The sequence below is a fragment of the Bombina bombina genome, chromosome 6 (genome assembly GCF_027579735.1).
Source record: "Bombina bombina isolate aBomBom1 chromosome 6, aBomBom1.pri, whole genome shotgun sequence".
NCBI lineage: Eukaryota > Metazoa > Chordata > Amphibia > Anura > Bombinatoridae > Bombina > Bombina bombina.
In genome coordinates, this window is record NC_069504.1 from 593,045,572 (window position 1) to 593,070,553 (window position 24,982).

General features: G+C 41.9%; 1 protein-coding gene across 1 annotated transcript in view; it reads right to left on the reverse strand.

Annotated features, from left to right (window-relative positions):
• LOC128663307 (dual oxidase 1-like) overlaps positions 1 to 24,982 on the reverse strand; it is a 485,563-nt gene that overhangs the window by 382,546 nt on the left and 78,035 nt on the right. The window contains exon 5 of the mRNA XM_053717572.1: positions 5,830 to 6,017. Coding sequence (XP_053573547.1) covers positions 5,830 to 6,017 — 188 coding nt within the window. The remainder of the gene's footprint in view (positions 1 to 5,829; positions 6,018 to 24,982) is intronic.

Genomic DNA, 24,982 nt, shown 5'->3' on the forward strand with positions numbered 1-24,982 from the left:
GCAACCAAAAACAAAACTTTCCAAGATAATAACTTAATATCAACGGAATGTAAGGGTTCAAACGGAACCCCCTGAAGAACTGAAAGAACTAAGTTGAGACTCCAAGGAGGAGTCAAAGGTTTGTAAACAGGCTTGATTCTAACCAGAGCCTGAACAAAGGCTTGAACATCTGGCACAGCTGCCAGCTTTTTGTGAAGTAACACAGACAAGGCAGAAAATCTGTCCCTTCAGGGAACTTGCAGATAATCCTTTTTCCAATCCTTCTTGAAGGAAGGATAGAATCTTAGGAATCTTAACCTTGTCCCAAGGGAATCCTTTAGATTCACACCAACAGATATATTTTTTCCAAATTTTGTGGTAAATCTTTCTAGTTACAGGCTTTCTGGCCTGAACAAGAGTATCGATAACAGAATCTGAGAACCCTCGCTTCGATAAGATCAAGCGTTCAATCTCCAAGCAGTCAGCTGGAGTGAGACCAGATTCGGATGTTCGAACGGACCTTGAACAAGAAGGTCTCGTCTCAAAGGTAGCTTCCATGGTGGAGCCGATGAACATATTCACCAGATCTGCATACCAAGTCCTGCGTGGCCACGCAGGAGCTATCAAGATCACCGACGCCCTTTCCTGATTGATCCTGGCTACCAGCCTGGGGATGAGAGGAAACGGCGGGAATACATAAGCTAGTTTGAAGGTCCAAGGTGCTACTAGTGCATCCACTAGAGCCGCCTTGGGATCCCTGGATCTGGACCCGTAGCAAGGAACTTTGAAGTTCTGACGAGAGGCCATCAGATCCATGTCTGGAATGCCCCACAGTTGAGTGACTTGGGCAAAGATTTCCGGATGGAGTTCCCACTCCCCCGGATGCAATGTCTGACGACTCAGAAAATCCGCTTCCCAATTTTCCACTCCTGGGATGTGGATAGCAGACAGGTGGCAGGAGTGAGACTCCGCCCATAGAATGATTTTGGTCACTTCTTCCATCGCCAGGGAACTCCTTGTTCCCCCCTGATGGTTGATGTACGCAACAGTTGTCATGTTGTCTGATTGAAACCGTATGAACTTGGCCCGCGCTAGCTGAGGCCAAGCCTTGAGAGCATTGAATATCGCTCTCAGTTCCAGAATATTTATCGGTAGAAGAGATTCTTCCCGAGACCAAAGACCCTGAGCTTTCAGGGATCCCCAGACCGCGCCCCAGCCCATCAGACTGGCGTCGGTCGTGACAATGACCCACTCTGGTCTGCGGAAGGTCATCCCTTGTGACAGGTTGTCCAGGGACAGCCACCAACGGAGTGAGTCTCTGGTCCTCTGATTTACTTGTATCCTCGGAGACAAGTTTGTATAGTCCCCATTCCACTGACTGAGCATGCACAGTTGTAATGGTCTTAGATGAATGCGCGCAAAAGGAACTATGTCCATTGCCGCTACCATCAAACCTATCACTTCCATGCACTGCGCTATGGAAGGAAGAGGAACGGAATGAAGTATCCGACAAGAGTCTAGAAGTTTTGTTTTTCTGGCCTCTGTCAGAAAAATCCTCATTTCTAAGGAGTCTATTATTGTTCCCAAGAAGGGAACCCTTGTTGACGGAGATAGAGAACTCTTTTCCACGTTCACTTTCCATCCGTGAGATCTGAGAAAGGCCAGGACGATGTCCGTGTGAGCCTTTGCTTGAGGAAGGGACGACGCTTGAATCAGAATGTCGTCCAAGTAAGGTACTACAGCAATGCCCCTTGGTCTTGGCACAGCTAGAAGGGACCCTAGTACCTTTGTGAAAATCCTTGGAGCAGTGGCTAATCCGAAAGGAAGCGCCACGAACTGGTAATGCTTGTCCAGGAATGCGAACCTTAGGAACCGATGATGTTCCTTGTGGATAGGAATATGTAGATACGCATCCTTTAAATCCACCGTGGTCATGAATTGACCTTCCTGGATGGAAGGAAGAATTGTTCGAATGGTTTCCATTTTGAACGATGGAACCTTGAGAAACTTGTTTAAGATCTTGAGATCTAAGATTGGTCTGAACGTTCCCTCTTTTTTGGGAACTATGAACAGATTGGAGTAGAACCCCATCCCTTGTTCTCCTAATGGAACAGGATGAATCACTCCCATTTTTAACAGGTCTTCTACACAACGTAAGAATGCCTGTCTTTTTATGTGGTCTGAAGACAACTGAGACCTGTGGAACCTCCCCCTTGGGGGAAGCCCCTTGAATTCCAGAAGATAACCTTGGGAGACTATTTCTAGCGCCCAAGGATCCAGAACATCTCTTGCCCAAGCCTGAGCGAAGAGAGAGAGTCTGCCCCCCACCAGATCCGGTCCCGGATCGGGGGCCAACATTTCATGCTGTCTTGGTAGCAGTGGCAGGTTTCTTGGCCTGCTTTCCCTTGTTCCAGCCTTGCATTGGTCTCCAAGCTGGCTTGGCTTGAGAAGTATTACCCTCTTGCTTAGAGGACGTAGCACTTTGGGCTGGTCCGTTTCTACGAAAGGGACGAAAATTAGGTTTATTTTTGGCCTTGAAAGGCCGATCCTGAGGAAGGGCGTGGCCCTTACCCCCAGTGATATCAGAGATAATCTCTTTCAAGTCAGGGCCAAACAGCGTTTTCCCCTTGAAAGGAATGTTAAGTAGCTTGTTCTTGGAAGACGCATCAGCTGACCAAGATTTCAACCAAAGCGCTCTGCGCGCCACAATAGCAAACCCAGAATTCTTAGCCGCTAACCTAGCCAATTGCAAAGTGGCGTCTAGGGTGAAAGAATTAGCCAATTTGAGAGCATTGATTCTGTCCATAATCTCCTCATAAGGAGGAGAATCACTATCGACCGCCTTTACCAGCTCATCGAACCAGAAACACGCGGCTGTAGCGACAGGGACAATGCATGAAATTGGTTGTAGAAGGTAACCCTGCTGAACAAACATCTTTTTAAGTAAACCTTCTAATTTTTTATCCATAGAATCTTTGAAAGCACAACTATCTTCTATGGGTATAGTGGTGCGTTTGTTTAAAGTGGAAACCGCTCCCTCGACCTTGGGGACTGTCTGCCATAAGTCCTTTCTGGGGTCGACCATAGGAAACAATTTTTTAAATATGGGGGGAGGGACGAAAGGAATACCGGGCCTTTCCCATTCTTTATTTACAATGTCCGCCACCCGCTTGGGTATAGGAAAAGCTTCTGGGAGCCCCGGGACCTCTAGGAACTTGTCCATTTTACATAGTTTCTCTGGGATGACCAACTTGTCACAATCATCCAGAGTGGATAATACCTCCTTAAGCAGAATGCGGAGATGTTCCAACTTAAATTTAAACGTAATCACATCAGGTTCAGCTTGTTGAGAAATGTTCCCTGAATCAGTAATTTCTCCCTCAGACAAAACCTCCCTGGCCCCATCAGACTGGTTTAGGGGCCCTTCAGAACCATTATTATCAGCGTCGTCATGCTCTTCAGTATCTAAAACAGAGCAGTCGCGCTTACGCTGATAAGTGTGCATTTTGGCTAAAATGTTTTTGACAGAATTATCCATTACAGCCGTTAATTGTTGCATAGTAAGGAGTATTGGCGCGCTAGATGTACTAGGGGCCTCCTGAGTGGGCAAGACTCGTGTAGACGAAGGAGGGAATGATGCAGTACCATGCTTACTCCCCTCACTTGAGGAATCATCTTGGGCATCATTGTCATTGTCACATAAATCACATTTATTTAAATGAGAAGGAACTCTGGCTTCCCCACATTCAGAACACAGTCTATCTGGTAGTTCATACATGTTAAACAGGCATAAACTTGATAACAAAGTACAAAAAACGTTTTAAAATAAAACCGTTACTGTCACTTTAAATTTTAAACTGAACACACTTTATTACTGCAATTGCGAAAAAATATGAAGGAATTGTTCAAAATTCACCAAAATTTCACCACAGTGTCTTAAAGCCTTAAAAGTATTGCACACCAAATTTGGAAGCTTTAACCCTTAAAATAACGGAACCGGAGCCGTTTTTAACTTTAACCCCTTTACAGTCCCTGGTATCTGCTTTGCTGAGACCCAACCAAGCCCAAAGGGGAATACGATACCAAATGACGCCTTCAGAAAGTCTTTTCTAGGTATCAGAGCTCCTCACACATGCGACTGCATGTCATGCCTCTCAAAAACAAGTGCGCAACACCGGCGCGAAAATGAGGCTCTGCCTATGATTTGGGAAAGCCCCTAAAGAATAAGGTGTCTAAAACAGTGCCTGCCGATATAATCTTATCAAAATACCCAGATTAAATGATTCCTCAAGGCTAAATATGTGTTAATAATGAATCGATTTAGCCCAGAAAAAGTCTACAGTCTTAATAAGCCCTTGTGAAGCCCTTATTTACTATCTTAATAAACATGGCTTACCGGATCCCATAGGGAAAATGACAGCTTCCAGCATTACATCGTCTTGTTAGAATGTGTCATACCTCAAGCAGCAAGAGACTGCTCACTGTTCCCCCAACTGAAGTTAATTCCTCTCAACAGTCCTGTGTGGAACAGCCATGGATTTTAGTAACGGTTGCTAAAATCATTTTCCTCATACAAACAGAAATCTTCATCTCTTTTCTGTTTCTGAGGAAACGGTTTATAAATGACTGATTAAGGAAGGCAATTGCCACATCAATATAAGCTTAGAAAAGTCCCAGGTAAACACAAATTAGCAAGTCTCATGCACACAGACAAGGCCTAAATTGTAAATTATAAATCTTATATTGATGTGGCAATTGCCTTCCTTAATCAGTCATTTATAAACCGTTTCCTCTCCTGCTCTAGGTACCAGTATTGCTCAGATTAGGTAATGTTGTTGGGGTCAATCCCCTTTTTAGATTAGCTTTAGAGCAATCCGTGTATTCTCTGAGCCCTGAGGGTTACGGTGTATTTGAACTATTACCCAGGGAAGTAATTCTGTTTTTGAAGTCTCACACACACAGTCCTGATCTGTTTCTTAATCTAAGTTTTAAATGTATGTCTCACATATTTATGTTATACATTTGGTACTATTTACCAACCTTTTTTATTTTATTCTATCATTAGTAAAAGTTACGTTTTAATAACCAGTTCTGGACACAATCCGGTTTTCAATGCATACTGTTACTATATAGTGTTTTGTGAGTGCTGGGTACTGTCAAACTTCTCTCTCTTTTTTGTACCTATATATCTATCAGACAGTCAGCACCCCCCTTCTCCTACACTTCACCAGTGATACTAACTGGTACATAATGAATACTGAATAGATTATATATCTACTATTATTTCAGCATACTATATTATGAAGGGGTTGATATTTGCTTAAACTAACACCATTGCCACTATTACCATTAAAATGACAATAACAATTCACGTGTGAAATTAACCTTTTCATTTTCAAAACAATAGCAAAACTTGTAAATTAATTATTCATACAGTTGAGTTTGAGGATTTTGGGTATACAGCACATGTACATATAATATGTTATTTACATTCAGTCAACAGTAACATTGTTCATTCGATTTTTTTGAACTTTCTTTTTTTTTTTTATTTGGAGAGGTTTTGGTCTAGAAACAAGCTTAACAATACGGAATCTTAATATCTCTCATAGAAAAAAGCTAAGGTTTCTACCTTATACAATAGTGGGCTTTTAAACATTTCTCACACCGTAAAAACGTTACATTTCTACCATTGAAATTAAAAAGCCACTTCATTCTAGCATAGATGTAATTCCTCACTATACAGAAAAAGATAATTCAATCCCAAATAAGTTAAGTGTTCCACCATTTGTTTAAAGGTAATTCATGAAGAATTGTTTTTAACTTAACTGTCTATTTTATGATCTGTATTACCTGGAGTCTTGGATTGTTCGGACTGCTTCCGCTGTGCTTACACCAGTGACTTCTCTGGTATGGAAGGACAACTTGCCCTGTGCCATCTGAATCAAATATAGCATCCCCTGCTGGTATATGAATGTTTAAAAACTCAGCAGGACAAGCACTTCTATCTGTGCCAATGATTTCTGAAAAAACATGGTAACCTAATGAAGAAAACACAGTAGAACATATCAATTAGTTTTGCCTACATAAACAAAATATTATTTTCCTCATGCAAAGTAAGATTTATAATGTAATGTAATTTATAATTTAAATTATGGCTGAGCTTACATTGTCAAGCCTTAAAGTGTTAACCAATTTGTTTATTGTAAAGTCTTTCATTTTACTGTAGGTTTACATACTTCCTCATTCCATTTTACATGTAAGTATGTTGTTTAGAAACTCTAATCTGAAAATATAAAATACTTTTTTTTTTTTTTTTGCACTTTAGCCTTCACCGGTGATTGACTCAGCTGCAACAGACAGATATATCTATACATATTATTTAATAAACTATTTAATTTACATCTAAATCAGACTCCTATATTTAGTTACTATATTTTTTTACATGGATTAAAACAACATCTTATCATTTTTACACTACTCTCAAAGTGGTTGTAGTACATTATGGACCAGATTACAAGTGGAGCTTTATTTAATGCTCCCACTCGAGTGTTAACTGGGCTAGAAGTAAGTTGTGCTCGTATTACAAGTTGAAAGTAAACTGTTTTTGCTTGCGCACTCATCAAACCAGTGTAAAAGTCTGATCTTAGAATATTGCCATTGCGATAACGTATTTGTACATGTAAACATTGCGAAGCATCTTGGGTGTTTGATTTATTGATTTTGAAGCAATTTCAATAAAAAAGAGCTATCGACTGAATTAAAAAAATATATGTTTATAAATAGAAAAGAATAAAACAGCAAAATCTAGTTAAACAAATTTAAAAAAAAAAAAAAACCTATAAGAAACCAGCACGTCACAGGCTTTTCAAGTAGTTTTTTTTACAAGGTATGTATATCAGCAACCTTCATAGAAACAATCAGATATCCAACCCAAGCTAACATAAAAGATTGTCAATGCAATATTAGAGATGATTGCCTAATATAACACAGGTTTTTTTTCAATTTATTAGTAATATTTATTTAAGATATAAATTCAATATTTTCATATAATTTTAATTAATTGGCACATTGTTACAATAAACATTAACACATGGATTCAATTTTTAAACAGTGTATAAGTTTTATCTTATAAAAGTGTTATTTCAACTTTATTTTTAATTTTGTATTAATCAAAACTGAAAACAATGTCGTTTATTAACATGGAAGCATTCAAAATAATTAACATTTAAAAATGATATGCAGGCAGTCAAGAAACTCTTGAATAGGGAAAATATTCAAAATTCCAATGTGATACCAGTCCAAAAAATGTTTTTTTCTGCTTAAATAGATTACCTAAACAGTCTTTGTGCATAGCTGGTGTTTTTGTGGTCTAAATATATTTGAAAAACATTAGCTAATGAGGCTACCATTGTTTTCTCTTAAACATTTTGTTTTTTAAATTTGAAACCCCATGAAAACTCATTCTGTGAAAATTTGAAGGAATTTCTAAAAGATTACACTGGACCCCTGTATTTCTTGTATAAAAGGCAAAACTTAGTTTAGGTTCCAGATGTTGACCAAATATCAATACTAATAAAAAAAAGAAAATTCTAGGATGTTATTGGGAAGTGGAAGGTGAAATAAAAAAAACACAACTTTAGTCTTAAATACTGTCGAAAGGAGTAGACAAATACCACTGTGGTATACCAGCCAAGGGTGAAAAAAGTTACTAGTCAGGAAAGAGAAAGTTAAGTCTACTCAATGTAAATGATAAGATAAAGCCAAATTTCTTTCTGGGACAAGTGGATCAGATGCAATTTGCATCACTGGCTCTAGATATTAATATAAGAAACATAAGGGAGGGTGTGTCTAATGGTTTCATGAAGATGAAGTTGACCAGTAAGTTAAATATGAAATCTAGTCTGTGCTGTAATGCTTTTTATAGCTGTGCCCATGAGTCATGATTATGTAGGCACTGCTAATGTGTGCATTTAGGTGCATTGTAAGGATTAAACTAGTTTCAATATATGACTAATGTGAGGGAGGATGATAATGAGCAATGAAATATAAGAACATAGCAAGTTACTATAATGTAACATTATAATTTTAAATCTTGGGCAGTAGATTTGCCAACCCATCCTTATTTCCAGAGATCTCCCTTATTTGTTCAAACTTTGTTATAGTATTTATCTGCTCTTAGTACATTTTTCAACTTGTAAAATCTTAATTTCAAACATTTAATTTTGTGCTCTAGTATTCTTATTTAGTTCATCATCTAGATGTTTCTGACACTTTAAATGTCTTTACTCCCACTGTGCCTTAAATGAGAAATAGTTTGCTAGGTAATGTCACTATAATCTCCTTTTATTCTTTAGCATTATCTTTAGCATAACAGTGAGTATATAAATTACAATATAAAAGTATGTCATAAAATCACCTTTCTAAACAATACACTGTTTTGATCTAGATTATCCTTGTCAAAAGCCATATAAACATAAACACAAAAGAAGCATAGACCCTAGTGAAAACATTGCTAAAATTATTAAAATCTATTGTAACTATACTATTTAGTTTTTAAGTGTTGCATACCTTCTGGGATTAATTTTATTTTCACAATTACATCATATTTACTATGAACTATTTGAAACACACCCTAACAGGGACAACAAACAATGCATCCAGGAATTAAAATGTACCAATAACTATTACAAAGTAAAGAATACTTTGCACAGCATAAGATAAATGTCCAACACAAGGTTGATGTTTAGGTAGCATTTTCCAAGATTTATAGGCTGAGTCAAAGCAAACTGTATTATACGGACAAGCCCCACAACCGTGAAACATATATACACACACGTGGTTTTTGTTTGGTACATTCCACCCTTTGCTTTGCCTAAAGGGACACTGAACCCAATTTTTTTTCATGATTCAGATAGTGCATGCAATTTTAAGCAACTTTATAATTTACTCCTATTATCCATTTTTCTTCGTTTTCTTGCTATCTTTATTTGAAAAAGCAGGAATGTAAGCTTACGAGCCGGCCCATTTTTGGTTCAGTACCCTGGATAGCGCTTGCTGATTGGTAAATACCATTTAGCCACCAATCAGCAAGAACAACTTAGGTGCTGAACCAAAGATGGGACGGCTCATAAGCTTTACATTCCTGCTTTTTTAAATAAAGATACCAAGAAAACGAAGACAAATTGATAGTAGGAGTAAATTTAAAAGTTGCTTAAAATTGCATGCTCTATCTGAGTCAGGAAAGAAAAAAATGTGGGTTCAGTATTCCTTAAGCCATGGCAAAATATTATGAGTGATGATTGTATAGGTTATATTATTCCTGTAGAATAAAAGATTTTACAAATTTTTTTTATATATATATATATATATATATATATATATATATATATATATATACACACACACACAAATGCTGTATATTTTTACATTATTTTGTTAAAACAATTAACCAATCCAAAGAGTGGTTGGAATCCCATCCATAATCCTGATTGTTTTAGTAGATTATCATATAGAAAGTGCAGGGCAAATAGCCCGGAGCGTAGCTAAGGGTTAAGGCCTGTAGGAGTGAGTGCTGCTGTGTGTGTGTGTTTTAGTTACAATGTTGCACTAGGTTGGGAGGGGTCTACTAACCTTATAAGAAGGATGTACAGGAATTCCACTTCCTCTTTGTTCCTGTGGACTCCCAGAAGAATTTTCAGCTTAGCAGTTTGCAGCATTTTCCAATGGAAGGCGAATCTGGAGAATGGGAAGAAATGGAGTTAGAGGACGTGGAGTGGGTCGCACCATCCCCATCCGGAACTGTCACGGTGGGTCTGGGCCATGGGTCTGGGCTGTGTCTGCCTGTTTCTCCCTCAGGGGGGGGGGTAGCCCACTGTTGTTCTCTTCTCCTGCACGGGAGAATTTAGGGGGGGATGGTGGCCCCGGTATAGCCTATCCGTCGTGTGAGACAGACTGTAGGCCCTCAGGGGAGATTGGGCCTGAGGGGAGAGTAGGAGCACCCGGCGGGTCGGTTTTAGGGCCTAGGGGGTCCCAGGGGAGCTCCGGGTTCAGCTCCGGGGGTCCCGGCTTTGTAGCCGGGGGCTCCGGTGTCGGCCTTAGGCAGGGGCCTGTAGTGACAGGGCCCAGCGAGGCCTTAGGAAGTGCGGGCACCTCGGGGGGTGAGCGTCGTTGGCGCGGGTAGTGGGAGCAGTGCGGCCTCACCTGCGGCAGTGGTCCTCTCCGGGGAATCGTTGGCGGCGGCGGCGGTGGCTCTCCTCCAGTCCTTGGCGTCGGTCCTCGCGGGTACGTCGTCGGGTCCGGCGGTACTTCAGGCCCCGGCTTTGGCCTACGGCGAGGTACAGGCCTCCGGTCCGTCGTCCCTCGTGGCTTCTAAAATGGCCGCCGCGTCGACTTCCAGCGGCGTTGCGCGCTCCCGCGTCACTTCCGGTGACGTCATTTCCGCTCGCGGCAGTCGCAATCTGGACAGCGAGCAGAGCGGATCGTTCCCCCCGGGCTCCGAAGGTAAGAAGGGAGCACCTCGGGGGGGGACACCCGCTCTTGGGGGCAAGAACGATGGGGCCCAGGAGGCCAGGGGGGCACATGATAGGCCGGATAGAGGGGCAGAGGTGCTGAATCATGGGGCAACTGTGAGCGTGGCACCGGGGCAGCAGGGGCCTCCGGAGGGCGCTCCGGGGGCATCACAACAGGGTGTGCGCACTAGAGCCGCAGTTGGACACAGTAATAAGGGGGGGGATGCCGACAGGGCACCCGCCTCATGCTCGCGGCCTACGTTAGGAGGGGGAAAAGCTAAGGCGGCCCCCGCACGCGCTGCGGCCCAAAGTAAAGGAAAGGCCCCCGCGGCTAAGACCGCGAATAAGGGGGCCATCCTGGCGCACAACGCAAGGGGCGAGGCCGCAATAGCGGAGCCCCAGGGGCAAGGCCTGCAAGGTATCATGACGCCCAGCAGGACTTCACCGGCACGATCTGAGCAAATAGCCACAAGGGGGGCTGTCAAAAGGGGGCATGCTAGCATTAGCGTTGGCACTGGGGAAGGCTTAGAGAGCCCCGGGAGGGGACAGGCGAGACAGGCTAGGGGATCGAAGTCTCAGGGTCGGAGTAGGACCGTGAGATTTCAAGAGGATTCGACTAGCGGGTTGGCCACCAGTACGGATGATGATGTGAGTGTGGCATGCGGTGTGAGTGACAGTGACCGGGAGGGCTATTCAGAATTTGAGGAAAGGGGGGATAGGGAAGAGATGGCTGGTCCTTCCCGAGGTACTCCCCTCTTGGCTTCTATTTTGCAGGTACCCAGGACTTCCTCATCCAGCAGGGATATGGCGACTCAGAGTTCCGGAGCTCTCGTGCCTAGAGGAGTCAGCAGTGCTTCTGGACATGGCCAAGCCGCATCGGGCGCTTCCTCTGGTGAGATGCAACTTGGTTTACCTAGGGGGCGGTGTAATTCTTCCAGCTCTAGTGGGTCAGGGTCAGGATCTGAGATAGATGGGTCCCTGGGTTTGCACACGAAAGGGCATAGGAGGATGTATAGAATGTTGAGGAAGATGAGTAAGGGCAATCACAGGGATGACATTGCCAGTAGTGGGGCGCAGTCATCTCAACTCTTAGGGGTTGCTGGGGGGTCACCACAGGCGGTGAACAGAAAGGCAGCGGTACACGGGGATACTTATTCGTGCCAGGTACACAGTTTGCATGCACACCTTAAAACTAAAACTGTGAAACGTATTCAGGACGGTAAGTATGTTAACATGTTTGAGCTGTCTGCAGAGGCCTTTAAGTTTAAGGAGATGGCGGAGGATGGTACGGGCAGCACCCCGGGGCTGATTGCTCCAAAAAGCGAGACACCCAAACTGATCGGTTTGGGAGCAAAGGAGGAGCTGGCGCTAAGGGCGGATTCACCACTTAGAGTCCAGGTCATTTGTAAATGGCTGCGTAGGTACCCTGATAGGGCGGCTGCTCAGCTTCTGGATAGCAGGTTGCGTGAGGGCTTTGTGATCCCGGTAGTAGGCCGGGTGGGGGGAGCACGAGACAGGAAAAACCTGAAATCGGCTTCCCAATACCCTGAGGCAGTCAGGGAAAAACTGGGCAAAGAAGTGGCCTTGGGTAGGGTCGTAGGCCCCTTTAGGGACCGGCCGCAACCGGATTTAGTTGTCTCCCCACTAGGGGTGGTCCCCAAGAAGGAGACAGGTAAGTTCAGGCTTATACAACACCTCTCTTATCCGAAAGGGCGGTCGGTAAACGACGCTATACCGGAGGAATTGAGCTCGGTCCGTTACCAGTCGTTTGACGACGCGCTGGCTCTGGTTAAGGAACGGGGCCCGGGAGCATTAATGGCGAAACTAGACGTGGAATCCGCGTTTAGGCTACTCCCGATTCACCCATCATCCTTTGGGCTGATGGGGTGTTGGTTTGAAGGGGATTACTATGTTGACCGTTGTCTGCCCATGGGCTGTTCGATATCCTGCGTGTACTTTGAGGCATTCAGCACTTTCCTGCACTGGGCGGTGGTCTCGGTGGCGGGGAGTGATAGAGTGGCGCACTACTTGGATGACTTTCTCCTGGTAGGGGCGGCCAACTCGCAAGAATGTGCCTCCTTAATGAAAGTCATGAGGTTCATGATGGCCAGGTTTGGGGTTCCTTTGGCAGAGGATAAGACGGAGGGGCCGTGCACGTGCTTGACGTTCCTTGGTATCGAGATCGATTCAGTGGCAGGTGAATGCAGGCTGCCTAAGGAAAAGGTCGCCAAGATGTTGGCGGCGGTGCGGGCCATGGTTGCGACGCAGACGTGTTCGCTGCGGGAACTGCAATCGCTCCGTGGCCTCCTTAATTTTGCGGGGAGAGTGATCCCGTGGGGGAAGGTGTTTAGCAAGCGACTAGAGCGGTGTTTGGGTGGAGGTAGGGCTCTGGCATCGCGTATTCGCATCACGAGGGACCTCGTGGCGGATTTGCAGGTCTGGGAGAGGTTTCTCCAGGACTTTAACGGCGTCTGCATGTGGCGAAGGGAGCCAATATCTAACCAAGCGCTACATCTGTTCACGGACGCTGCAGGAGCATCCGGGTATGGGGCTTACTTTGAAGGCGCTTGGAGTGCGGAGCCCTGGCCGACCGAATGGGCGACCAGAGGGCTTACACGCAATCTTTGTCTTCTGGAATTGTTTCCTATCCTGGTTGCGGTGGAATTGTGGGGTCACCTGTTTAGTAACAGGGCTGTGATTTTCTGGACGGATAATCTCAGCGTGGTGTTTGCGGTTAACAGGCTTTCTGCTTCATCGCCTGTGGTCGTACATTATTTGCGACACCTGGTGTTGAGATGTTTGCAACTGAACATTGACTTTAGGGCACGGCATGTGCCAGGGGTGCAGAATATAGTTGCGGATGCACTGACGCGCTTCCAGTGGGGGGCATTTAGGGCTGCGGCGCCTGCCGCGGCTCCTAATGGTCTTTCTTGCCCTCTCTTTTTGTGGCAGATGGCGAAGGACTACAGCAACTGATCCCGGTGTTGCGGGCTTCGTTGGCGCCCAGCACATGGTCGGCATACGTGAGGTACTGGAGTGAATGGGTAGGTTTTTGCGACCTCCGTGAGTTCCCCTCTTGCGAGGGTGAACAAGGGTTTTTGTTGCGCTGGCTGGCGGAGCTGAGAGGTAAGCGAGCAACGAAGGGGGCGGTGGTAGCAAGACTATCGGCTGTGGCTTTTTTCTGCAGGCTATACGCCTTTAAAGACGAGTCGCGATCCTTTCTCGTTAAACAGCTGTTGAGGGGCTGGGGCCGTCTGGAAGTTCCACGGCGAGACACAAGGGAGCCCATTACGGCAGAACGGCTAGTAAAATTATTGGACGTGTTGCCAGATATATGTTCCTCACCTTTTGAGGCCCGCCTCTTTGGGGCGGCCTTTGGCTTAGCGTTTCACGGCGCATTAAGGGTGGGTGAGTTGGTACCGCAAGCCAGAACGGCGGCCACAGGGGGGGTCATGCACAGCCATGTTCGGCTGGTGGAGGACTCCGTGCTATTGTTCATTCCCAGGTCCAAAACGGACCAGGAGGGCCGGGGAGCCTGGCTTTCACTGCCGGGGCAGCAGGGTGTTGCCTGTTGCCCGGTGCGGCTAGTGTCATCTTACCTGGGAGTACGGCCAGGAGGCTCCTCCAGGTTTTTGATACATGCTAATGGAGACCCACTGACCAGATACCAGTTTGGCAAGGTATTGGAGAAGGCAGCGCAAAAGGCTGGCCTAGACGGGTCTCGGATCGCCCCACACTCCTTCAGGGTGGGGGCAGCGACGACAGCAGCAGAGCTGGGTTGGTCCTCGGATCGGATCCGCTCATTGGGGCGGTGGAGGTCGCAGCGGTATAAATCTTACGTTAGGCCGCTGTATGTTTGAGATCGGGGATCAAGGGTCATGCATGCAAGAGTTGGGGGGCTTGCGGGGGTGATACCAGAAGGTTATGGGCCAAGGTTGTGGACCTGGTCTACTGCAAGCGGGCTAACTCTTGTTTCCTTTGTTTCAGAAATACGTCCAGGTCCTGTACGGGTGTGGATCGTCGGCCATTCATATGTGCACTGGGCCGCAATTAGAGCTGCAGCCATGCCAGGAGGACAGCAGCTAGGAATTGAATCGTCCAGGGCTGTGTTACGTTGGCTAGGGCGCAGAGGCTTGTCTTGGTCAGACCTGCCTGCATTGCTCCAGACCGCAGCGAAAAGGTGGGAGAAACCTCACATTTTGATAATTCATGCTGGCGGCAATGATGTGGGGGCCATTCCCACATTGGATCTGATCCGGGCAATGCAGTCAGACCTGAGGCAGTTCAAACTCTGGTTTCCAGGTGTGAGAATCGGGTGGTCGAATGTGATCCCCCCTAGATTAAGATGGAGGCACATGGTGTGTCATAAGGCAGCTTTCCAGGTCAGGAAAAAGATCAATAGGGACCTGAGGAAGCAGGTAGTGGAACTCGAGGGTTTTGTGGTAGAGCACGGGAACATCTCGGCAGCCCATAAGGGTTTGTATAGGCAGGATGGGGTTCATTTAGAACCGGCAGGAGTAGATTTGTTCTTGCAGAACATCAGGCAGGAGTTACTCCTAAGAGTATAGGGTGGCGGCAAGAGTCAGGACCATTATATGCAGGTCAGTCTCTTGTGGCGGGTGGTCAGGATCACGGCTGCAGACTGGAAGGAGGTTTGGTAATGGCCATTGCGGTCAGGGTGACGTCACAGGCTTGGTATGCTTGGGCGTGCTCGGGCTGAGTATTGTTAGGCCGGAAAACCCCTAATTATGTAAGCTGCGTGAGTATCTCCGCCTTGTGGTCTGCAGCTGTGTCCCTTGGCTATTTTCTAGAAGGGGTTATTCATAGTTAGATGTAGGCCCCGATTGCCGCCACCCGTGGATAAGTTAACTGCCAGTTCCACGGCTGGTACCAATAAATGCGACCCACGGGTCTTTCACCCACAGAACTGTGTTGTGTTTTATTTATTAGTGTTAAGTTATATTAAGTGTTAAGTTAAGTTAAGTTACAAGCAGACACTCAGGAGATGTAGGGCATTTAATCCCTTAAGAAAGTGCAGGGCAAATAGCCCGGAGCGTAGCTAAGGGTTAAGGCCTGTAGGAGTGAGTGCTGCTGTGTGTGTGTGTTTTAGTTACAATGTTGCACTAGGTTGGGAGGGGTCTACTAACCTTATAAGAAGGATGTACAGGAATTCCACTTCCTCTTTGTTCCTGTGGACTCCCAGAAGAATTTTCCCCACCCTCCCAGCCCTGTTATGCACTGTTGTTGAATTTGTTATGCTCTGTTGTTTTGTCTTGTCATCCAACCGGATGGATTTGTTATGCATTACGGATTGGCACTTGTAATGCATTATGGATTTGATGATAGGCATTACTGATTGGCACTGGTAATGCTCTATTGATTCAGTCAAAGAAATAACAGGCGGCAATCGGTCTGTCATTAGGTCTCTATCGAGACTAGGTGTCTGAGGCAGGAAGAGGGTTACTCGAACTACTTCCCTAAGACCAAGGACGGTAATTTTAAACTCCCCAGTTATTGACATGCTGTTCGTCAAGTCAAGGCTGGACCTACAGGTTTGGAGTTAATAATGCTTGCACCCTACTCTGGCGGGTGGTCAGGATCACGGCTGCAGACTGGAAGGAGGTTTGGTAATGGCCATTGCGGTCAGGGTGACGTCACAGGCTTGGTATGCTTGGGCGTGCTCGGGCTGAGTATTGTTAGGCCGGAAAACCCCTAATTATGTAAGCTGCGTGAGTATCTCCGCCTTGTGGTCTGCAGCTGTGTCCCTTGGCCATTTTCTAGAAGGGGTTATTCATAGTTAGATGTAGGCCCCGATTGCCGCCACCCGTGGATAAGTTAACTGCCAGTTCCACGGCTGGTACCAATAAATGCGACCCACGGGTCTTTCACCCACAGAACTGTGTTGTGTTTTATTTATTAGTGTTAAGTTATATTAAGTGTTAAGTTAAGTTAAGTTACAAGCAGACACTCAGGAGATGTAGGGCATTTAATCCCTTACAGGAATGATGCATTTTTCATAAACAAATTATATCAGTAAAAACAGAAAGCTGCAAGGATCAGATGTAAGATGCTCTTAGATTTAGTGCATTGTAAGGTTTTTGTTGTTGTATTTAATTTAGATTTTCTTTTCTTTTTCTTTTTTTTTTTTGGTGGGGTTACTGTAGGGCTGGTACTTCCATTAAGGTAAATCAGGCAGTTACCTGAGGCAGCAGCAGAAATTAGATGTACATAGAGGGATATATTCACTAAAGGCCCCCTAGCTCTCCAAGGTTTCTAGACATTCAAGGGTCGCTATTCTCTGTGTTATACATTAAAGAATTGATAGGTATGGGAGCTATAGTAAATAGGCTCCTTAGAATTACAGGATTTGGTGATACTTGGGAAATTAGGGATGGTGAAGAAGCTGATAATAGATCTACCCCAGTGTGCAGAAAAGTCGCCCTTGACCATGGGAGAGGGATGCATACATTAAAAAACTGCTCAGCCATTATGCTAATTCAGGCAGTGCTGAGCAACATGTGCATCAAGCACTGCACACATGTAAATCTGATATTTGAAAACATAGCAAGAACTATTGTGTCATAGACTCTATAACAACAGACTAGTGTGTGAGTAATGAATGGCTAGAGCTACATGTAGCTTGAGTGGGTATGTGGCAGGTCATGAAAGATGAAGACAGACATTATTCTGTGCACAAAAAAAAGTGAATGTAGAAATCATTTAAAGGCACTGCAACTAACATTTGTGAATGAAATAAATGTGAAAACTGTGAACTAAAAGTTCATTGATTAGTTAGAAGGATATATTCACTCTTCATAGAATATTCTGCAGTCGATGTCTTCAACTTCGTTCTCAAAAGAAATGAAAGAAAAAACACAACATAGCGTAATTCTCTAGCCCACTTGGAGTAACTGATGAAATTCTTAACCAGTGATTACTCGCATTTGATGTAGCCAATCCAAGCTCAGGGTTATGCGCACACCTACTTTATACTGGTAGGTAAACAGTATCCCACACGAAGATATTTAAAAGTAGTATTTATTTAAAATCATAAAAACGTCACAAATGCACAGCTAGCACCATACATTGAGGACTGGTGAGCGACAATACAATGGTTATCACTCTAAGGAGCAGACCTGTACGCTGGATGGATGCGGATGGAAGGCAGAAGATTAACCGCTGACCCTCCGCAAACTGATACCAGCAAGGAATTACTCCGCCTCCTGCATTATTGGCAAATGAAAGACGTGATAGTGAGATAAAAGTTAATAGAGTTCCAATTCCGACGTACGTTTCGCTTAACAGCTTTCTCAAGGAATAAAGTGCGCATGTCCGTGATATCTTTTATACCTCAGCTTATCATAAAACCGGAAATAGGGGGTATGTAGTCCACCATTTTGGAAAGGGGCAAGTTGAAATAATGTATCAGTATTTAGGTCATAACATCGCCAATATATATGGATACAGAATACAAAGATTAAGAAAATTCGTGACAATATGGCATTATATACCAAATAGAAACAAGATGCATGCAAGACTTCTAATCTGGCATAATATCTCTAATACAGTTGGATAACTATATAGGAATACTATGAAACTACATAATATGGATCCATTTCATCTCCAATCGTCCCAAAGTATTCTGAGTATCACCTCCTTTCCAACTAGGCTCTACCTTTCTAATACCTAGGAATTCCAAATCTTTTAACCTCCTATTGTGTTTCTTATCGAAATGTGCAGACACAGTATGGTTAGGAAAACCTTTTTCGATATTATATATGTGTTTATTCAGTCTGGTTTTTAGTAATCTTGAGGTACGTCCTATATATATAAGGTCACATGAACAGCATAGTAGATAAATTACATTTTTGCTGTTGCATGTAATAAACTGATCTATATCGTAACTTTTTTACGATCTTTCGAGTGGAATTTATTGCATATTATGGGTGCTGATTTCATTTGCTTGCATGCGTTACAGAATTGGCACCTTCTAAAGCCCATCTCTGATGGAAGGAGCCAATTTTTAGTTGGTTGTTTTTCATCTAAGCCCCTTGGCCCATTAGAGAGTTGTAGCTTGAGATTCAGAACTTTCTTAAACATTATATTGGGGCCGTCTCCCAGGAGATCTGAAAGTGCTGAGTCTCTAGAGAGGATTCCCCAATGTTTTTGAATGATGTCCCTTAGTGTAAGGCACACAAAAGTTATAACTTTTTCTAATTAACTTCCTCAATTATAGGAAAAATTAACTTTAGTACAATATCCAAGTAAGTATAAATTGAGTTTTGTCTCACCTGCGATACCAAGTATGGGTTAACTAGTGAGATTTGATATTAGCCTTAAATGGATATTTGTTATGCTAGTGAGGAAACATAACATAAACACATATGGCTATAGGTATGATAGCAACAACATAGCAATTAGGCAGTTACATGATATTGTGATAATGTGCTCTTAAAGTTTCAGGCTGTTAGCGATGTCAGATAGTTCAACATCAGCTAAAGACAAGTTGCACATTTATATACAGACATGTAGGTAAAGAATTAGTTCAGTCAAACCTTAACCTTGGAGTGTAGACTGTTTATGCGGTAAACGGCAGCACAGCGTCTTGAGCTTGAAGGTAGCTTGAGCTAGCACAAGATGTTAACCCTTACAATTAGTTCCCTACTTTGTGTGCTGTGTTGAAATATCAGCATATTAGCTAGTATCTCATTATTACAACCTGTTTTATTTTTAGTTTTATATTGTAATAATTTCATTCTGTCTAGATCGGTCACTTCTTGAATTTTATCATCTAAAAATTTACTCAAATATTTTTTTTCTAAAATTCGTTCTTTTAAGATTTGAGATTGTTCTTGATATGTGACCTTATCTTTACAGTTGCGCCTAAACCGGACAAATTGTCCTTTAGGTATATTGGTCAACCAATGTCTCTGATGGCAACTATTCAAATTAATATAGTTATTGACATCAATGCTTTTAAAAAATGTATTTGTTTTTAATATATTATTTTCCTATATAGATTTCTAAATCCAAAAATTCTACCTTGGTTTTGCTGTATTTCCAGGTGAGTGCTACTTTAAATTAATTTATTTTCACATATTCCATAAATTCCACTAGTTGACTTTCACTCCCTGACCATATAAAGAACAGGTTGTCTATGTAACGATGGTAGGACACCAGATATTGCGCCCATGGGGAATTGTAGATATATTGATTTTCCCAATTTGCCATATACAAGTTGGCACAGCTGTCCGCAAATCTGGTGCCCATCGCCGTACCGCCTACCTGCGGATAGGAGTTCTTGTTAAACCAAAAGTAATTAGTCTCTAGGATTATTCTGATGCCTTCAAGTATAAAATCCAACTGTTTGGGGTCTAGTGCAGCTTTCTCCAATATGGTTTTAACTGATGAAATTCCTAAATCTTTAAAAAAAATAATTCAATCAAACCAACTAGGTTCAAACATGTGGAGGTAAAAAACAGATCCACATTCAACCCAACACAATATAAATCGGCACCTATGGAAACTTTTTTAGCACTAGTACATAAGATATAGTGATAAAGCCCGCGGATAAGGGCGGTGGTACAGTCATATTAGATAAAACTAAACATGACGAAGAGTGTTATAGGCAGCTTAACGACACTAGTACATATATTAAGTTAACCTCCAATCCAATTTTAAATTATAAACAAAGATTGGAAAAATACTTACAAGAAGGGGTGAATGGCAACATTTTGAACAAAAAGGAATATTTATTTTTGAATACTAAATTTCCCAAAACACCTACATTTTACGTATTGCCAAAGATACATAAAGATTTACACAACCCACTGGGACAACCAATTGTATCGGGGATTAACTCTCTCACCAGTAATCTTTCATCATATATAGACCAATTCTTGCAAACTTATGTAAAAGACACAAAATCGTATTTAAAGGACACCATAAGTATTTTAAACCATTTAGAACACATCAAGTGGAATAAGAATTGATGGTTAATAACAAGCGATGTTACATCACTATACACCATCATAGATAAAGATTTAGGAATTTAATCAGTAAAATCCATATTGGAGAAAGATGCAACACTAGACCCCAAACAGTTGGATTTTATACTTGAAGGCATCAGAATAATCCTAGAGACTAATTACTTTTGGTTTAACAAGAACTCCTATATGCATGTAGGCAGTACGGCGATGGGCACCAGATTTGCGCCCAGCTATGCCAACTTGTATATGGCAAATTGGCAAAATCAATACATCTACAATTCCCCATGGGCGCAATATCTGGTGTCCTACCATCGTTACATAGATGACCTGTTCTTTAAATGGTCAGGGAGTGAAAGCCAACTAGTGGAATTTATGGAATATGTGAAAATAAATGAATTTAAAGTAGCACTCACCTGGAAATACAGCAAAACCAAGGTAGAATTTTTGGATTTAGAAATCTATATAGAAGGTAATATATTAAAAACAAAAATTTTTTTTAAAAGCATTGATATCAATAACTATATTAATTTGAATAGTTGCCATCAGAGACATTGGTTGACCAATATACCTAAAGGACAATTTGTTCGGTTGAGGCGCAACTGTAAAGATAAGGTAACACATCAAGAACAATATCAAATCTTAAAAGAACGATTTTTAGAAAAAAAACTATTAGAGTAAATTGTTAGATGATAAAATACAAGAAGTGACAGACCTAGACAGAATGGAATTATTACAATATAAAAATAAAAATAATACAGGTTGTAATAATAAGAAACTAGCTAATATGCTGATATTTCAACACAGCACACAAAGTAGGGAACTAAGGGACATCATTCAAAAACATTGGGGAATCCTCTCTACAGACTCAGCACTTTCAGATCTCCTGGGGGACGGCCCCAATATAATGTTTAAGAAAGTTCTGAATCTCAAACTACAACTCTCTAATAGGCCAAGGGGCTTAGATGAAATACAACAAACTAAAAATTGGCTCCTTCCATCAGAGATGGGCTTTAGAAGGTGCCAATTCTGTAACGCATGCAAACAAATGAAATCAGCACCCAGAATATGCAATAAATTCCACTAGAAAGATCGTAAAAAAAGTTACGATATAGATTATTACATGCAACAGCAAAAATTTAATTTATTTACTACGCTGTTCATGTGACCTTATATATATAGGACGTACCTCGATTACTAAAAACCAGACTGAATGAACACATATATAATATCGAAAAAGGTTCTCCTAACCATACTGTGTCTGCACATTTTGATAAGAAACACAATAGGAGGTTAAAAGATTTGGAATTCCTAGGTATTAGAAAGGTAGAGCCTAGTTGGAAAGGAGGTGATACTCAGAATACTTTGGGACGATTGGAGATGAAATGGATCCATATTATGGATAGTTTCATACCCAACGGACTAAATAAGGATTTTGAAGTGCACAACTTCCTATAACATCTAATACCGATACATCAACAAACAGATGAATATTTCTAAGTATAAATCATCCCCCCTAGATCTACATATGCATTTATTTCCACTTTAGGCTAAGATATTATATGTATAGTATTTCTATATAGTTATCCAACTGTATTAGAGATATTATGCCAGATTAGAAGTCTTGCATGCATCTTGTTTCTATTTGATATATAATGCCATATTGTCACGCATTTTCTTAATCTTTGTATTCATATATATTGGTGATGTTACAAAATGTCATATTGTTGCACATTTTCTTAACTTCTGTATCCATATATATGGGCGATGTTATGACCTAAATACTGATACATTATTTCAACTTGCCCCTTTCCAAAATGGTGGACTACATACCCCCTATTTCCAGTTTTATGATAAGCCAAGGTATAAAAGATATCACGGACATGCGCACTTTATTCCTTGAGAAAGCTGCTAAGCGAAACATATGTCGGAATTGGAACTCTATTAACTTTTATCTCACTATAACGTCTTTTATTTGCCAATAACGCCGGAGGCGGAGTAATTCCTTGCTGGTATCAGTTTGCGGAGGGTCAGCGGTTAATCTTCTGCCTTCCATCCGCATCCATCCAGCGTACAGGTCTGCTCCTTAGAGTGATAACCATTGTATTGTCGCTCACCAGTCCTCAATATATGGTGCTAGCTGTGCATTTGTGACGTTTTTATGATTTTAAATAAATACTACTTTTAAATATCTTCATGTGGGATACTGTTTACCTACCAGTATAAAGTAGGTGTGCGCATTACCCTGAGCTTGGATTGGCTCCATCAAATGTGAGCAATCACTTGTTAAGAATTTCATCAGTTACTCCAAGTGGGCTACAGAATTACGCTATGTTGTGTTTTTTCTTTCATTTCTTTTGAGAACGAAGTTGAAGACATTGACTGCAGAATATTCTATGAGGAGTGAATATATCCATCTAACTAATCAATGAACTTTTATTTCAGAGTTTTCACATTTATTTCATTATTTTTCTTTTGTGATTTATTTGTATAATTAACTAACATTTGTGGAAATAAAATTGCTAGAAAAAGGTACAGCATGCAGAAGAAACTGAAGCACCTATGCATACAGACCATTAACTTAGCCACAGTCCATAAATCAGTTATAGCGAATCATGTCCGCCCAACATTTGATAAATCGGCCCCAATGTGTTCAGCTCGCTACCAGTAGTGCATTACTCCTTAAACAAAAGATACCTAGCGAATCAAGCTAATTTGATAATAGAAGTAAAAAGAAAGTTGCTTGAAATGATATGCTCTATACAGTATGTATCATAAAATAAACATTTTGAGTTTCATATCCCTTTTTGCAGGTCAGAAATCCTAGCTCCAAATAACTACAGCATAAGTCAAGCAGGAAGGGGAGAAGCAGGCCCAGATTGAGCATCAGGCATACCAGGCAAATACCCGGTGGGCCGGGGCCACTACAAAATATGCCTGTATATATTTATGTATGTGTGCACATACATATTTACACATAAAAACACATAAATATACATGTATACACATATATTGACATGTTTACATACACACATATGCATATTTAGACACACATTTATATATATATATATATATATATATATATATATATATATATATATATATATATATATATATATATATATATATGGAAAAGACAAGAGCACGTGAAAAGAGATAAAGTAGCGCTGGTTGTATAGAAATATAGTTGACACAATCACTATGTGTGAGAGAATAACGAGGAAAATGACAGAATGCACAGCAAATAAAACACCATAAAATATGTGGAATACTAATCTCTAAATGTCCCAGATGCTTGAACACTTATTTGATATATATGGATGGTTAGAAAATTCCAGACTTGAGGTGTGAGTAAAATGCAGACTTACAAGAAAGAACCTCAATCGTATGAGGTAAGTGATCAGCACATCAGGGAATCCCTCTCGGTAGATTAGGCTTGGCCCCTTAGGATATTGGAGAAACTTCAAACAGCAAGCTTGCCTTTTTCCCTTCTGCTTTCCTGGGTATGGGTGAAACTTCAGGAGGTTAATACACCTTTTCCCTCGGCCTCTTTCAGTATGGATCCTCTCAGGATGGTGTAGAAGTATCGGCAATATATGTGAAAGAAAGAAAGGCCAAAATAGTGTGATATCGTTTAAAAACCATACACTTTATTCACATACATTCACTCCTAAAAATGCCTGCTTACATCAAAAATCCTCACAAGTATGAGGTATTTATACAGCGATAAACAACAAGTGCAATCCAATTTCTGCACTGTTTGCAATTTAATGTAGGTAAATAGCCACAGATAGCCACAAACCGATGCGGCCACAAATAGCCACAAACAAATGTAGCCAGTGGATGAGTAAAAAGTCTTATCAATAAAATAGAGTACACCAGAGTATCTGGTTTGTAAGATCAGTCCGTTCCTATTTGGTGAAGTCTAACGCGTTTCAAAGGTTATAGCAATAACTCCTTCTTCTTCAGAGACTGTTTTGTATGTGGACGGATGATCCTTATATTCCCGTATAATCTCGCGGGATTTTTTTGGGAAAGTTCTAAATACACTTCTGATTGGGCTAAATGCTCACACCTCCACTGACGAATGTGAAGTCCATCCTGATTCGTCTGAAACGGAGGTGTGTGTTTTGGATCTACAAAGCGGCGTGAACAGAGACCTCACATCCGCTAAGATGAGCGGTATTAAAATGCACAGTAATAGTTCATCTTTTCGGGTGATATAGAGGGATATGCCTGCACTATTTGACAAATACTCATGAATCGCAACCTGTTTGCCATATGAAAACGGGCAAAAGACCATTTGAACCATACATAGCGTATAAGAAACAAAAAACGAAAAACGAAAAAATGTTTCACAATTGGCCTACATCTTACCCCAAACGATGCCCTCACATTCATGATCTGATTAAACAATACTATATCGCAATTGTATATTTAGTATAACAGGAGCAGGTTGGCAAAAAAACAGACATCATAATATTTTTATACTTTCGTTTTAAAAACTTA